This window comes from Chelonoidis abingdonii, chromosome 19 (assembly GCF_003597395.2).
Source record: "Chelonoidis abingdonii isolate Lonesome George chromosome 19, CheloAbing_2.0, whole genome shotgun sequence".
Lineage (NCBI taxonomy): Eukaryota > Metazoa > Chordata > Testudines > Testudinidae > Chelonoidis > Chelonoidis abingdonii.
The window spans coordinates 32,475,681-32,492,362 of record NC_133787.1 but is presented as its reverse complement, the minus strand read 5'-3'; the positions used below and the strand labels follow the sequence as shown (position 1 = coordinate 32,492,362).

General features: G+C 43.2%; 1 protein-coding gene across 1 annotated transcript in view; it reads left to right on the top strand.

The window, feature by feature from the left end:
• Positions 1-16,682, top strand: part of LOC116819130 (polycystin-1-like protein 2) — a 64,928-nt gene that overhangs the window by 20,185 nt on the left and 28,061 nt on the right. The window contains exons 9-19 of the mRNA XM_032770611.2: positions 1,137-1,186; positions 3,965-4,082; positions 4,800-5,007; positions 6,063-6,183; positions 6,628-6,769; positions 8,257-8,457; positions 9,019-9,164; positions 10,023-10,217; positions 11,410-11,535; positions 13,962-14,144; positions 15,715-15,839. Of these exons, the coding sequence (XP_032626502.2) occupies positions 1,137-1,186; positions 3,965-4,082; positions 4,800-5,007; positions 6,063-6,183; positions 6,628-6,769; positions 8,257-8,457; positions 9,019-9,164; positions 10,023-10,217; positions 11,410-11,535; positions 13,962-14,144; positions 15,715-15,839 (1,615 nt within the window). The remainder of the gene's footprint in view (positions 1-1,136; positions 1,187-3,964; positions 4,083-4,799; positions 5,008-6,062; positions 6,184-6,627; positions 6,770-8,256; positions 8,458-9,018; positions 9,165-10,022; positions 10,218-11,409; positions 11,536-13,961; positions 14,145-15,714; positions 15,840-16,682) is intronic.

Genomic DNA, 16,682 nt, shown 5'->3' with positions numbered 1-16,682 from the left:
CACTCTGGGGAAAGATATCAGAGCCTACATATATACTAATTGACTCTCTTGCTGCTTATCTCAGTAGAGAGGCAAGAGACTGACGAGGCATGGAGAAGGAAAAACATGCTCCTCACCCAGCACAGGTGTCCCCTTGTATAGGGGAGGAGGCAGACTGGCTATGGAAGCTGGCATTGCTCGTTCTGTTATTGTCTCATTCAGCCCCAGTTGCACTACAGAACCATTGGAAGTTTTGCCACTGACTTCAATAGAGCAGGATCAAGCCCTATATAAGAAAATGGACGTCCAAGGACTGTCCATTATGTACCTCTTAGCAGCTCTCAATTCAATTTTAAAAATCCTTTAAAAAAAACAAAACAGTAGCTTCTTATTACTGTTGCCTAATGAAGAGAGCTACCCTGGCTTTGAAGTGGTCCCAGGTTGGGGTCTCTCTGCACAAGGTTACATATTGCACATGTGCTGTTTGTGCTAGAAAGAATTAGCTACAGATGTGGCCTGGGAAATTCCTCCAGATGTTGTGTAATACCTGAATCTCAGCATAACGTAAACCGCTGTTGACAAAGAACATGCTGCTAGATAGCTCAAGTTGCAGCTACATTCCTACTAGTGTAAAGATAGTGATACACTTGATCCAATGAACTAACGGGTTATTGTAATAACACTGAGCCCTTAATTTCCACTGCTCTTTCTCAAATTGTCTTTGCACCCCCACTTAAGCTGCAAGCTCTTTGGGGCAGGGACGGTCTTTTTGGTCAATATTTGTACTTAGCACAATGGGATCCTGGTTCATCATTAGGACTCCTATGCACCATGGTAATACAAATAAAATTCTGATTTTTATTTCACTTGCACCAGTTTAACTCCATCAACCTCAGTGAATTTACTCCTGATTTACCCCACTGTAAGTGAGAAGAGAAGCAGGACCCTCCTCTTTATATTAGTTGCTTGTTGTTATTATTTTGACCATTGCAACATTTCTGCTTATCATAACCTGGTAGTTTGATTCCTGTAACCCTGACTTTCAAACAGATTGCAGGCAAATCATGATTTATTTAAGTCATAATGCTGAGTCACTGCTGTCTGGCAGCCTCACAAATGGCAGTAAAACATTCTGTTATCTTCTTTATATTTAACAGATTCGTCTCAGAACAGAGGCAAATCCAAAGCAAACATCCGAAAGACAAATGTGAGTATTGTTCAAAAGGTATAACCTGAGGTGGAAAAGCTAAGAAATACCTCTTGGTTGTTAAAGTACTGCCTGAAGAACATTTGCAACACACATAATTATGGACTCGATTTTTCATGTTGCTGAGTACCATCAACTCCTGTTGACTTTATTGGGGTTAAGAATATAAGAACAGCCATACTGGGTCAGACCAAAGGTCCATCTAGCCCAGTATCCTGTCTTCCGACAATGGCCAATGCCAGGTGCCCCAGAGGCAATGAACAGAACAGGTTATCATCAAGTGATCCATCCCATCGCCCATTCCCAGCTTCTGGCAAACAGAGTCTAGGGACACCATCCCTGCCCATCCTGGCAAATAGTCATTGATGGACCTATACTTCATGAATTTATCTAGTTTTTTTTAACCCTGTTATAGTCTTGCCCTTCACAACATCCTCTGGCAAGGAATTCCACAGGTTGACAGTGTGTTGTGTGAAAAAAATACTTCCTTTTGTTTGTGTTAAGTTTGCTGCCTATTAATTTCATTTGGTGACCCCTAGTTCTTGTGGTATGAGAAGGAGTAAATAACACTTCCTTATTTACTTTCTCCACACCAGTCATGGTTTTATAGACCTCTATCATATCCCAGTCTTGTTAATCTCTCCTCATATGGCAGCCATTCCATACCCCTAATCATTTTTGTTACCCTTTTCTGAACCTTTTCCAATTCCAATATATCTTTTTTGAGATGTGCTGACCACATCTGCACACAGTCTTCAAGATGTGGGCATACCATGGGTTTATATAGAAGTAATATATTTTCTGTCTTATTATCTATCCCTTTCTTAATGATTCCCAACATTCTGTTTGCTTTTTTGACTGCTGCTGAACACTGAGTGGATGTTTTCAGAGAACTATCCACAATGATTCCAAGATCTCTTTCTTGAGTGGTAACAGCTAATTTAGAGATGATCATTTTATATGTATAGTTGGAATTATATTTTCCAATGTGCATTACTTTGCATTTATCAACATTAAATTTCATCTGCCATTTTGTTGCTCAGTCACCCAATTCTGAGAGATCCTTTTGTAGCTCTTTTCAGTTTGCCTGGGACTTAACTATCTTGAGTAGTTTTGTATCATCTGCAAATTTTGCCACCTCACAGTTTACACCTTTTTCCAGATCATTTATGAATATGTTATGGTCCCGCCTCCGAAATGACTCCCCCGACAGAGGCGGCAGAAGGTCCAGCCACCGCAGTCGCCGCCCCCAGAAGGTTAGCACCCTAGGCAACCGCCTAGGTCGCCTAATGGGTTGCGCCGGCCCTGCCTGGGGGATACCACTATTTACCTCTCTCCAATCTGAAAACTGACCATTTATTCCTACCCTTTGTTTCCTGTTACCAATCCATGAGAGAACCTTCCCTCTTATCCCATCACTGCGTAGTTTGCTTAAGAGTCTTCAGTGAGGGACCTTGTCAAAGGCTTTCTGAAAATCTAAATACACTATATCCACTGGATCCCCCTGTGCACATGCTTGTTGACTCCCTCAAAGAATTCTAGTAGATTGGTGAGACATGATTTCCCTTTAGAAAACATGTTGACTATTCCCCAACAAAATTATGTTCATCTATGTGTCTGACAATTTTGTTTTTATTCTTTACTGTAGTTTCAGTTGAGATGCTTAGCATATCACATGATTAACACAGAATCCACACTTCATGTCTTTGAGGCAAAATACAGTTTTTAGATCTCTTCTACAGCTCTTAGTAAAAGCCAGCCAATAAAAATAAACAGACTACAAAACTCATTTCTCCCAATGATCAATCCTACTTGGACTGAAATCCTCTTACAGTTTTTTAAAAAGTCAACTAATTTTTTTTAAATCCAGCTTCTGAGAAGATATTCATTAAATAGAATGTCCCAAATTTATTTTTAATGCCTTTTTACATTGTTTCTAAAGGTTTTTCTGCTCCCCTGTTGATATTTATAAGGGTCTTTTCAGCAAAGAAGAAGCTAACAGTCTATTGAGAGTAAAGGATGAAATTGACGATACCCTAAGTGCAGTCAAACCCACAATATTAAAGGAACTGTAAAAACTAATTAAAAATAATGGTTTTGTTTTCTTTGCAGTGTAATAATCTTAAGAGTTACTTGTAACTATAGCAAGTACAGAATTTCACACGGAAATGATTTTCAAGACAACAGTGTCCCTTCAAAACAGGCTTCACTCAAAACAGAAACTATGTCAGAACAGGAGACATTACTCATCTTTATGGCTAGAGCCCTTATGTGTCAGAATGCTGAGAAACAGAAAAGCACATCATTATTCATGTGACACCTATTCTAAGAGGAAGAATTGTCTGGTGGTTCCAAGCACAAGACTAGGAGTTGTGACATCTGGGTTCTGGTCTCAGATCTCCTATAGTCTTTTGTATGGCCATGGACAAACCTCAGAGGGGTAGCCGTGTTAGTCTGGATCTGTAAAAGCAGCAAAGAATCCTGCGGCACCTTATAGACTAACAGATGTTTTGGAGCTTGAGCTTTCGTGGGTGAATTCACCCACGAAAGCTCATGCTTCAAAACATCTGTTAGTCTATAAGGTGCCACAGGATTCTTTGCTGCTTTCATGGACAAACCATTATTTAAGCTGATTTTGGGCCCTGATTTTTTTAGCCCTGGCTCTCTCTGCTAATAGCACACCACAAATCTTTTTCTTATTCATTATAAAATAATGAAAGGTTAGACATCTGTTCACACACATTGCTGCTCTAATTGGTACTCTCACTTCTTGTTTAGGATGACAAAAGGAAAAATAAAATATACATTAAACCTAGTCGCCATGTGGATCCGTTCACAACCGTTACCCTTGACTGGCCAGATGACAATGATAATTCTACCTTCACCTGGGCATGTGGTATGTGCAGTGCATGTTTTGATTTTTTCCTACCATTAGCTAGCTGCCTGATGGTAAACTCCCCATCATACTGGATGTGCTGTGCCAGACTGACTGTAAGAGGGTATAGACCCCGCCTGGCTTTTAAAAAAAGCTACATGCTCATTGTACAGTCAAAATATCACCCTTCATGCTAATTCCACACCACTACTACATGGTCCGCAGTCTAATCTTCTTCCTCGCGATGGCTGCTCCTCGAGCTCCTTCTCTCAGGATGTGTATCCCCAACCCAGATCCCCCTCCACCATGGATCTACTTCCATGTTCAGAGTCTTATGAGCCAGCAGTAATTAACTGGCAGCTCCCAGCCGAGTTCCAGTGCCTGACAGCAGAGGGTGTCGGTGCTGCCAGAGTATCATATCCCCTTTTTACACTGAGGAGAAGCAGGCCTGCTGTATCTGAAGCTGGGAGAGGCTTCTATTTTTCAGCAGCAATGGAAAAGCATTCAGGGTTTAAAACTGGACCAGGACTCTGGAGATCTGGGTTCTTTCCACTGCCACTGTGCAGGTGGGCCACTCTAGTTAAGTCACTTCACCTCTCTGTGCCTCAGTTTCCCCATCTGTGAAATAGGGATAAAGAAGCTCACCTCCTTTGTGAAGCATTTTGAGATCTATGTCTGAAAATCACTACAGAAGAGCCAGATATTATTGCCAACATTAAAAAGGAAATGTCTGTGCAGGGGCTTGCTGGCCTGGGTGGCAGGAATGTGTACAGCATCAAGTAATTCCCACTGACCAGAGCATGGCACAGATCCCACCTGCCTGCCTGCCCCCGCCAAACTCAGCGGTGACCCTGCAGGTGATAGTCAGAAGCCCTGGAAAAGAAGAGAAGCAGGATGAGCAATGTCTGTATGTGACTGCCAGACAAGAACTGCGCCCAGAAATCAGGTCTGCCTTGGAACCACAGTACTTATTTCCCATTCTTATTGCTACATTTCCTCCTGCAGCCACTGAAATCAATGAGAGTAATGTGCTGATTTTCATCGAGGCCTATCTGCATCTTTAGGCACCTCAATACCTTTGAAAATATGGCCCTTAGGAGCCTGAGTTTCATGAGACTTAGGCCTGGTCTATGCTTCAGACTTAGGTGGATGTAAGCTGCCTTATGTTGACCCAACTGTTAGTATCTACACTAAAACGCAGCTCCCCCCGATGTAACTCGCCCAGTACACTGACTTCATAACTCCACCTCCGCAAGAGGCATAACACTGAGGTCGATGTATTCAGGTTGACCAGTGACAATATAGACACTGCGTTGCTTACATAGACTGTAGCTGCCTTTCAAAAACCATCCCACAGTGCCCCACACCGGCAGTTAAATTGGTGCAAGCGCTCCTGGTTAGGCTGTGCACCGCAGACAAGAGGAGCATAGTGTGGACACGTAAAACCAATTCAATTACTGCAGGGGCTGTGCTTCATTGTAACTTAGGTTGATGTAATTTTGTAGTGTAGACTTGCAAAATTTTGTATTGTAAACTTAGTCTTCTAAGGCCTGGTCGACACCTAAAACTTAGGTCGACTCAGGTACATTGGTCAGAGGTGTGAATTTAAGCCAATATAAGCCCCAGTGTAGACACTGCTAGGTTGAGGGAAGAATTCTTCCACTGACCCAGCAACCACCTCTCAACAGGGTGGATTTAGTACATCAACAGAAACCCCTGTTCTGTCACTGTAGCAAGTGTCAACCCCTCAGCTGTGCTACTGTAGCATGTGTAGTGTAGACACATCCTCAGTACCTCTGCTCCTTTTGAAAATAGGACATAGGCTCCAAAGTCACTTGGGAGTTTTTCAAAATGTTGCTGTTTGTGACTTCTATGTACCACCTGCCTCGTAACTCATGAGTTCTTCAGATTACAACCAAAAGATGGAATAAATCGAGTGGGCTTTTAGCTGGGAGTACTGTCATCTGTTGGTGCATAACTATTGTCTTGCCTTCCTTCTAGGTGTGAGACAAACTGCAAGCTAGTGAATGTCACTGCAGAAGTTGTTTTGAGAGCCACCATGCAGGAAGACTCCCAGACTGTACAGTATAATTGGTATTTAGATAACACATTCCAGTCAAAGGTGAGATGAGTGGGTTGGTCAGGAATGCTGCACCCACAAAAAATAAACACCCAGATTGAAAGGAAGCCCTTTGAGGTAAGGGTGGGGGGTGTCTCCCTAGGTACCTTAAAGACATTTGCTGCCAGTGGAGATAATCATGATAATTGCATGTGTAAAAGCAGGCACACAGTTGCACATACATTTTTCACACAGATTTCCAACCTTGTCGTGTATATTCAGGTGGACGAATGTTTCACCAAATATCATTCATTCTTTGTCACTATTAGTGCACTGTATAGCCATGTATCATAGCGGGAAAAACTCCTGCTGATGTCAGCCGGTATGTTTTTTGAATAAAGGCTTCAGGACTGGGTCTATAGACAATGTAGCATACAGAACTCTCTGGATGGAAATCACAGTAAACAGCCTCTTCTGCTTTGTTAATTTTCCTGTTGCATTTTCCAGCCTCCCTCCCTCCCTTCAGTCTGTAGTCTGAAGGGTTTCCAACAGAGCTCCTTGACTTTGCTTCAGAGCAACAGATCTACATTGGTATTGAACAGCTCCTTTCTGCAGGCACACGGAGAAGCATTTCGGATTAAAGTAACAGGTGGGGAAAGCCAGAGTTCGAAAACTCCACTGAGATACAATCTCTTTGCAATGTGGAGACATCGTACATAGTAGGAGAAGAAACATCTTAAAGGACAAATACGCTGTTAAATAATTTGATACACTAAGTGCCATTATGTTTACAGTGACCTTTTTCTTAATTTTGCCAGACTATGATGTATAGTTTGGTACCCACACACCCACACACACAAAGCACAGAGTAGAGGTGTGGCAAAGCTGCGACTGAAACTCGTCCCTGGGGGCTATATGTGGTATTGCAATAGCTGTGCCTCTGTTTGTCCCATGCTTTCTGTGGCCGATTTCAGCCATTGGTGTGATCTGGCCTTCCTGCCAAACCAGGTAACAGAGTCCAACTCTTCTCAGGGTCTCAGAGTGCTTCACTTCATGTCCACCAGAATGTAACAAAATAACTGAGTCTTCAGCCCATCTGGGCTCTGCTGGTCGTCTTCTTCTTTTCAAACCATCTCAACATCAGCCCCAGGTCCTGGATTTCACGCTCACCACCGAAGGTGGTCACACTCTACCTCCACCCATGGTTTCAGGCAGGCTGCAGTCCCTGATCAGCCCCTATCTCCAGTCAGGCTTCCAGCTCAGCCTTCAAGAGAAAGCTCTCGGCTACCGTTCCTCTTCTGGCAGACCTTTGCTTCTTCCCTTGTGAAGACCCATCCCATCCCTAGCTGTGTTTGACCACCAGTTGGGCAAGATCCCCTTTCAGGCAGGAATGCTGGAACAATTTGTATAGTGGAGGTGCTGAGAACCATTGAACAAAACTGTAATTCCTGTATATGATGGAAATCACTTCAATTTGTATGGTGCAGCCTGGTAGGTTAAATGGACTCTCAGGCCACTTTAACCCTTTTGTCTCTTGTACACCCCACACAAGCAGTAATTTGAGATGAGTGAGGGCTTGTCTATATGAACACTTAGTTTGTGGCAAATTGGGGGTGGGGGGGAATCTACCCCACAATAGCATACTATGCACCAGGGGTCTATGTGGACTCTGCTGCCATGTGCTAAAAGTACTCTAGTGCACTTTAGCTTACTCCCATTTCAAAGCGGAGTAGTGCCCAGCCGCAAGGTCCTTACAGACACTTAGTTCCCAGTAGGCTGGTGCGGGGTAGATTTACACTCTAGCTTGTCACAAACTAAGTGTTCAAAAAGACAAGCCCTGATTAAACAACCCTAATCCAAGATGATGTTAATCATCTGATTTAGACACATCTGGAAATGGCCCTATGATGAATATTCAATTTTATAATCCAGCTTCTCTTTACAAGGGGAATAAAACCATGTTTGTATAGTGCTGTCTATGCTATAGATTAGCCTATGAAGGTAACTCAGCTCTGGTTAGACAACATTGCCGCTCCCAGAGCCTGAACAAACTGCATCATTATTAGCGTACGATGCTCAGTGCTGCTGAAAGTCATCAGATGATCATCACTGGTGTTTTCCCTCTGAACTTTCCAGCAATGACTCAGCATGAATATGGCGATGAAACCTACATTGTCAGCATGGTGCCCTCACCAGTGGTCCCAGTCTGTGCTGTATCTCCCAAGGAGGGATCGGTGCTCACCAGCTTCACAATCTCCTGCAGTACTGCCTGCTCGGAGGACTCCTGCCCCCCTGCACACAGCAGTCTGTTCACGTACTGCTTCTACCTGAAATCAGGTAAGTTCTGGGGCTGGTTTGTTTGAATGGCAGCTTCGCTGTGTGTGCACCCAGCCTTGTACTTCCATCACTAACAAGAACACAGGCGTAACCCACTTCTGCTGCTGGCCAGATAATAACTGGCCGGATTCTCATACCCTCCACTTGGACAGAGTAGCCTCTTGTTCTGTACATAAGGTTGTTCACTTTAAACTTGTGGAGTAAGATGCAGCCCTTGCTCAACCTGGCCCTATGACAGCGGAAAGAAAAAACAGGTATGAACAGAGCATATATGTATAAGAGGGCCATGACCTTTATGATAGGTTCCCTTTAGAAACTGCAGGAGGTTTTTAAAGGATCCTTTTAAGGATTGTGGAATGACCTTAGGCAAGGAATCTGAATTTAAGGGTCATTATCAATTTTTCTCCAGAGGAGCTATTTTAATTTTGCAAATCAAAGCAAAGAGACATGACTCCATGGTGATAATTACAGGCCCAATCCTGCACAGTGCTGAGTGCCTCTTTGGAGGAAGCTGAGCTGTTCAGTGGGGTATGATGAGTAACACTGTCTTTCCTCTTTCAGGCTCCCTCCTGAACTGTGGCCCACATCCTGAACTCCTGTCGGTTTATCTTCCCCTTGGAGAAGAGGAAAATAACTTTGTTTTACATGTTACAATTACTGTCAGCAATAACTTTGGTGACACAGTTCAGACTGATGCTATTGTCAAGGTACACGGAAAAATCGTTTCCCTTCTAGGCCTCTCACTGTCAATAGCTAAACCTGTGATTCTGGGGAATTGGCCATCTTCCAGAGCCTCCTCTCCCCATTTTATACCTATTACTCCCCTGTGCTCCACAGCCACCATCCTCCATCCTTCTGACCAAGGAGGACTAGACAAGCTTCCTTGTAGAATCCCATGAGCAGCCAGCAGTTTCTTCCCTCACAGTTTGTTCAGGCCAGAATTTAGGGATACAGTGAATAGCACAGGCTATGTATAGTTAGTCCGGAAGTTAAAAAAACCAGAGAAATACCAGAACCTGTCTCCAGGGGGCCCAATAATAAATCTTCATACTTATTAAAAGAATGTGCACCACTGCTTCATCAGTGTTACTCACCAGAGTTACTCATCACTCCTCTGATTTCAATGGCATCATACTGGAGTAAGACTGAAGTACTGCAAAGGTGAATTGGGCCCTCTCTCTCTTTTCTATCATGAAGGATACCACTACCTATCAGTATCTGTCTTCAGTCAGTCAGGTGGACCAAACCAGATGCATCTCTAGACGAGACTAACTGTTTTGTAAGTTAAGAGTTGGAAACTTTTGATCAAAACATTTTTTCAGATGAAAACAGAAATGTTTTTTTAAATAAATGTTTCTGCAAACATTGTTTTCTTTTTCCTGGGTGGTTCTAAAGATGGTTGGAAAATTTCATTGGAAAAACAAGATCCCTTAAAACAGGAGGAACAGTTTCTTGATTAGCTCTCATTACGAACATCGCTAGAACAGTAATAGAGGCTGTGAAAGGGTAATAATACCAGTAGGCAGCAGTAACAAGGCTGTGGGCACGTCTAATTGCATCATCAGGTTCGACGTGAAGATATGAACCCTGGGAACCAGACCCTGCAGGCCACTCTAGCTGAGAAAGCAAATGCCATCTTAAAAGAAGGATACAACAGCATGTCCCTGTTCCAGCTGTATAAGTCAATGTCTTCAGTCCTTAATCAGGAGAGCCAGGGAAAGACCTTTAATGCATCTCTGCAGACCGACACCCGAAGGGAGGTCAGCCATCTGGTTTATTTTCTTACAGTACAATGATGCATTTTCCATATTCTGTAAAGCTCATGGACGATTTCTTGAGTAGCTCCAAGGGCTGACAAACCTCCTTCCAAAGTCAATGGGAGTTGTAGGTTCTCAGTATCTCTCAGGATTTGGGCCAGCATTTGCCATAGGTTTCAGCTAGAAAGAAGCAGCTATTCATTTCTCACCACTGGCCTTTCTGAGTCATTGACTTTTCACCCCTTTCATATCAACATTCTCCCTCTTGGCTATTCCAGCACCACCTCCCTGAGTGCTGCTCATGGCACTGCATTTACCCAGAGACTGACTGCGGGCAGCCAGTCCCTACTAAAGCTAGGGCACTGGCCCACCAGCAGCCAGTGGGGGATGCTCAAAAGAGGGGAAATATCTTCCCTTCCCTACCCCAGATCCCTTAGAAATAAGAGCATTCCTTCTGTGATTCTCCAAACCCTCTCCCCCTGGGCTGAGGTAGTAGAGTCCCAACATCTGTCTTGATTCTGCAATCCCTAAGTAAAATCGCATGCTAAAAACATCATTCATGTTGAATTTAGTGGGGATCTCTCAAGGGTGAGAGTATGGCTGGAGCAGGGAACTGAGGGTCAGGACTCCTGCATCCTATTCCCAGCTTGGCCACTATTTGTGGACTGGACCTGTTTGCCTGTGTGTGTTACACACCTCACAGCAGTGGGATGAGGCTCAATTCAGGTGTGATATGAAGCTCAATGAAATGTTTCCACTGCCTTGAGCTCCTCAGAGGGAAAGAGGCTAGAGAAGTACAATGTATGCTGAATTCATCAGCTATGATTTGTTGTTCTTCTGAGCCAATCGTCTGCAATTCTGCTTTCAGTGGAGGTGGTATTTATATACTAAGGCCTATACATTCATCCCAATAGGTAGGAATTCACACAAGCTTTCATTACTGTTAATGGATGTTATGTGTGTAAATTCCGTGTCTCAGAGTGACAAAATATCCCTGTGATTATACAGTCAATAGCTACGGAAAGTGGTAATTTGCAAGTAGAGCTAATGCTAGCTTGAATTATCCATCCTGGGAAGCTTGTTTCTGCCATTAGATCTATAGCAAACTTAGACTGTCAATATCCAGCAGTATTTACATTTACATTCTCAATTAACATCTTTGTTCCTGTCTCTAATTATCTCCTTTTATCCCAAGCTGAGAGAGCTGATGCTGACAACTCTGTCTGCTGTTAATGTAACATCAATACAGACTGCTCTTAAGATGTCAGAGGTACTGAAAGAAACCACTTACAGGAGTGAAGAGCTCTCTTCCTCAGCACAGGTAAGCAGAGCTTTGATCCACATCTCCACCCACAGAACCACACCCCCTGGCCCTCGGAGAGCATCACTATTTGCAGTAGCTCATTCTTTATTTAATGTTTCAGAGAGCAGAGATTGTGCCAGGAGACAGTATTGTCTAGAGTGGGAGACGGGGAATCGGGACTCCTGGGTTCTATTCCTGGCTCTGCCACTAACTCAGTGACCAAGCTATAAAATAGGTATAATAATACTTAGCTGTTTCACAGGTGGGGTAATTCATTCATGCCTATAAAGCACTTTGAGATCCTAGGATTAAAGGTATTGCTATATAAGTGCAAAGCTGAGTTATTCCAAAATCCATTTGGCTTCATGCTTGTAACTTCCTGGCATTTGCTTTACTGTCATGTACGTGCTCCCACTGAACTAAATGTTACAAGCAGCTTTCCACAAGAGGAGTTTCACAGCAGCAGTACCTGGGCATAGCTGTTCAGCTTTACCATAATTGCTAGGAGGCCCTGAACGTTACTTGAACAACATTATATAATCAGTAGATGGTGCTGTTTGTTTCATGGCTCATCCCAGTGTTTCTTGCGCTGCGCTGTTATGGAAGCAAGTCAATGGGGAATGGACAGAATAATTCTTTTGCAGGCTGGGTCTTCCCAGCACACTAGCAATAAAAAAAAACAGTTTCTCCTGATTTCTGAGATGGTTTCACATGCAGCCAGGAAATGATGCTGGAGTATTTCAGCAATGGCTAGTAACCGTAGTCAAGACAAAAATGTAGCTCAGTCAGATTCATGAGCAGAAGGTTAAGATTGAAGCTGTTGGGGTCGCAGATCTCAGGGATAGGCAGTGGCTGCACTGTGTAGTAAAATTTGCAAAGCCCGTTGACCACTCTGGGCCTGGCTCCTGCCAGTGTAATTATTACCTTGGTTTCATGATCACAAAATAATCAGTGTCTATACTTAGGCATAAAGGGGAAATGCACAACACCCTTCTATCTTCACATGAAGCACAGACCATGGAGAAAAAAATTGAAATACATTAATTACATACATTTAACAATATAGTAGCATTGCTTGGATACTGTGACAGGGACACTCATCTCTCGTGGATGCCTCCTGTCAGCTGCGTGGGATGCTGCAATCCTATTTCTCCCCCACTCTGGGCACCCCCATAGGTTGTTCACCTCACTAGGGGGGTCTTTAGTGGCTCAGCCCTCCAGCCAAGTCACACAGTCCAACAGTGAATGGACCCCTAATGGTAGCAAAGAGTTCAGCACACTGTCTGCCCTCACCAGTGTCTTCAGCCCTTTCTCAGGGCCCTTTTAAATCCTGCCTTGCACTTGGGCTTCCCAACAGAGCCTTGTCTCCTTCTTGGTTCTTAAGCCACTTTGCTAGAGGGCCAGTGGAGGGGACCTGGGCTTGCTAGCCCAGGGGTCTTAGTCAGAGCAGCCCTGTATGGCTTCCCTCAGTTTGCTGCTGCTACTCCCTGGGCCTTTTCCCCTGTAGCCCCTTTCTCTTCACCCTGACATCAGGCCTGGATGTCTCAACTCCTCTTCCTCCTTGCTGAATGCAAGTACCACCAGAACCCATCTTGTGGTTCTCGCGTGTGCTCCTGTGACCAGGAAGGGGCATCCTTTCTTGATTCTCCAGTTCCAGCCAGGAACTAACCTGCTTAACCTCTGCAGCTCCTTTTATCTGAGCCTGGTGGGCTTTGATTGGCTCCTTCTATTCAGCCTTTCTAGGCAGGCCTAAAAGAAACACCTTTGTTGCTCCTTCTTGGAGCAGTGTGTGGTAGGACTGCAGGGCCTCCAGCAGGGGGCCCCAAAAGCCCAGGTACACCCCGTTACACATACAATACACCATGGAATAGTCCATCTGTCTTTCTGGCTCCCGCCACCCTCAGACCTGAGCACTTGTAACTAGCCAGGGGCTCAGTCTTACACTGTTGAAGTCAATGGGAGTCTTGTTACCAATGGGGGTAAGGTTGTACCGATGTTCTCAAGTTAGGCAACTGCCTATAAAACATGTCAAACTGTTACAGTTGCCTGGATTGTTCTGCCAGCTCATAGCATCAGGTCCTGATCCTGAAGGGTGCTGAGCACCCTACACTTCCGTTGGGCACAATGGAAGTTGAGCGCTTCCAGGTGTTGCTCAGCATCTTTTAGGATTGGGCCTGAAGGGCCAGGCTGTGATATTCTCTCTCTCACTGAGCAGTTACTTAGGGTGTAAACTGTGTGGGGCAGGGAACACCTATTTGTACAGCATCTATCACAGTGGGTCCTCGTCCATGACCAGGCACGATGGTAATACAAAAACATAACAACTGTAAAAATACCTTTCTCTGCAAATAGCCCCATCAGACTATTCATGTTATATAGCGAGAAGAGTGGCTCATTTTAACACCACACACACACATAACTATTTCCCCTTATCGCCTGTTCAGGTGGAAGCCAGTAACTCTCTCAAAGATGTCAGTGAGTTCTTACTCACTGTAAGCACAGAGGACAGTGAGGATTATCAGAAGCGAAAGGACGCAGCCGGCTACCTGTTCAACGCAGTGAGCAATGTGCTCACAGCTTCCATACAAAATGGGACAGAGGATGCTTCATCATCAGAGGTTGGACAGGTTGTTTTCATGTGGTTCAGTTTCTAATATACAGTGCATGTGTGTCTGCCTGGTATGGAAGATAAAAAAGCCCTTCTGACTTGTGCATGTTTGAAAGTGGCGTTGCTTAGAGCGCACTGGGGAGCTACAGGTGCGAAGGGGTTAGGCTGAACATCAAGGTAAATAGAATGGGGAGATTTTGTTAGATTATAGAATAGTCTCCTAAGGGAAGAGATAGCAGCCTCTTAAAACTTTACTTGAGATATTTGAAAACAGACTGGCTAGAGTAATATATTACAGAATATACTGTAAGGAGTAATATTTCCCCTAGTGGATAAATTAGATCATCTACTGTAATAGGATTCTTCCATTTCTGATTCTATCCCTCCCTACTGAACCATATCCTGAGGAAGTTACATGTGCTCAGCGCGTCTGAGACTTTAACTCCACTGTCTTCATCAAGGGAGTAAACTGAAATCAGTTACCTTACTTGAACCTTCTGAAAAGCTTCCATCTGATTTTCTGTTCAGATTTATGTGGTATGGGTTTTTCATACTTCTATGTGAATTATTACAAATACCTTTGTAAGCATTTTAATTCCATCACTGTGAGTAGGGTATGATATTAATCTAATTCGAGAGGTGAGGATATGAATACCTTAGAACAGGGACAGCGCAGGGTATTCAGTATAGAACACGAATATGTTAATGGGATGCTGAAGATACTAATTTTGACAGAAGAGAGACAAAGTGATCTGATGACCAACTTAAGGGGCCAGAGTTGGCTAGTGGCTAGAGCACAGGCTTAGCAATCAAAAGATCTACATTCTAATCCCAGGTCTGACACTGGTCTACTGTGTGATCTCCAGACAATTTCAGTTAAACTCTCTATGCTGCAGTTTTTCCATTTGTAAATTAGGGATCATAATACTCCCCCGGCCCAGGGTGGTACGAAGGGTAAGCAATCGGGCCCTGATTCAACAAGGTATATAAGCATGCGCATTAAGCACAGAATACTCCCTTTGAAGTCATGTACAAAAGAGACTATTCACATATTTTGGCATAAGTAACTTCTGAATCACAGCCATAAAGTTTGTGGTGCTTTGAGATCTTTGGACAAAGTAGTGCATTATAAGATTATAATTACTATTATAATATTTAATTTATTCACTGTATGCATTGCTCTCATGAGAATTATGGATATGGTCTACACCAAGATACCCTTTTCATGCTTTCATAATAGACTGACCTTTAAATCACCTATCTATCATTTTGCACTATTCCATCACTTTGGTATCGGAGCACCTGACACTTCATTCTTTCATTCACAAATAGTACTTTTCCAATTTCTCAGCAGACACTAAGGCTTGTTAATTATTTCTTACAGTCATTTTATTGCTTATAATAACTTTAATTGAGGTTACCAAGATTATCACCCAGTCTTCTGCCTTAAAAAGAAACACTGAAAATTAGAACTAGGGAAGCATGGTTATAAATTCAGACAAATCACAAATGGAAATTAATGCAAAGAATGTGTTCCCTGCTCTTTTCAAATAAGAAGTGCATATCAGGAGGCTCCTTGTCCTTTCCAGAGTTTGGTCTCACACCAGCTGTTGGACACAGTTGAAAACCTGCAAAGCACACTCCTGATTGGGAAACTGCCAGATGATGAACCAGTGGTATTGGTCGCTCCCTCTGTCGCAATGTACATAAACAGGTAACAGTCAGCACATTTCAGTTATGGCCTGTCGTTCTACATGCCTTACAATCTCCAGTCATTCTCAAGGAAAATATCTATCATTTTCTCATTAAATGGAGTCACCCACCCAAATGTTATACAGATGGTAACAAATCCATAGGTGCTGTGATGTTGTAACTGGTGATCCATTGTAAAAACAATTTTAACTCCAACTAATTTCAGTAAGACTAGGCTGAAAATTCTCATATATGATCTGTAGCAAGAGAACGATTCTCTGGGATTACATAGGTCAAGCATCATCCTCTTAAATTTGTAGATACATGGAAAACACTTGCTGTGAAAGGCTAATTTTTCTTTCTTTTTCAATGTTTGCTGATGCTGCTATAAGTAAAAAATTGTGACAGGTTTGGGCAGAAGAAAATGTGAGTTCTCAGGTCATAAAATCATCCCCAAATCAGTTTACTTAGAGCATGATTTTCAACTATGCAGATCACACTTGACATGCAATTGCTCATCTAATTTGTGCAGATGCAACAATAGTGCATAGAAATCAAGTATTTGTTCATGTAAATGGACATTTAGATGCACTTGCCCCTCCCAATTCACAATATGAGTATAACTGCAAGCCAAATTAAGTGCGCAAGTGCAGATGCAAATTTTTTAAAAATCATGTCCTTTAATTATTCATTACCAGTGGCATGCAGAGCATTACAGAGAGCAGAGACTGGTTCTGAAGTATTTGCCAGAGGAGTTAGAAATGGTTCTCCAGCCCAGTTACACTCACTCAGCCAGGAAGCCTTTTTGGATGTAACATCAACTACACTTAGCAACCCTGCACTGTGCTATTAATACTTCTGTCTT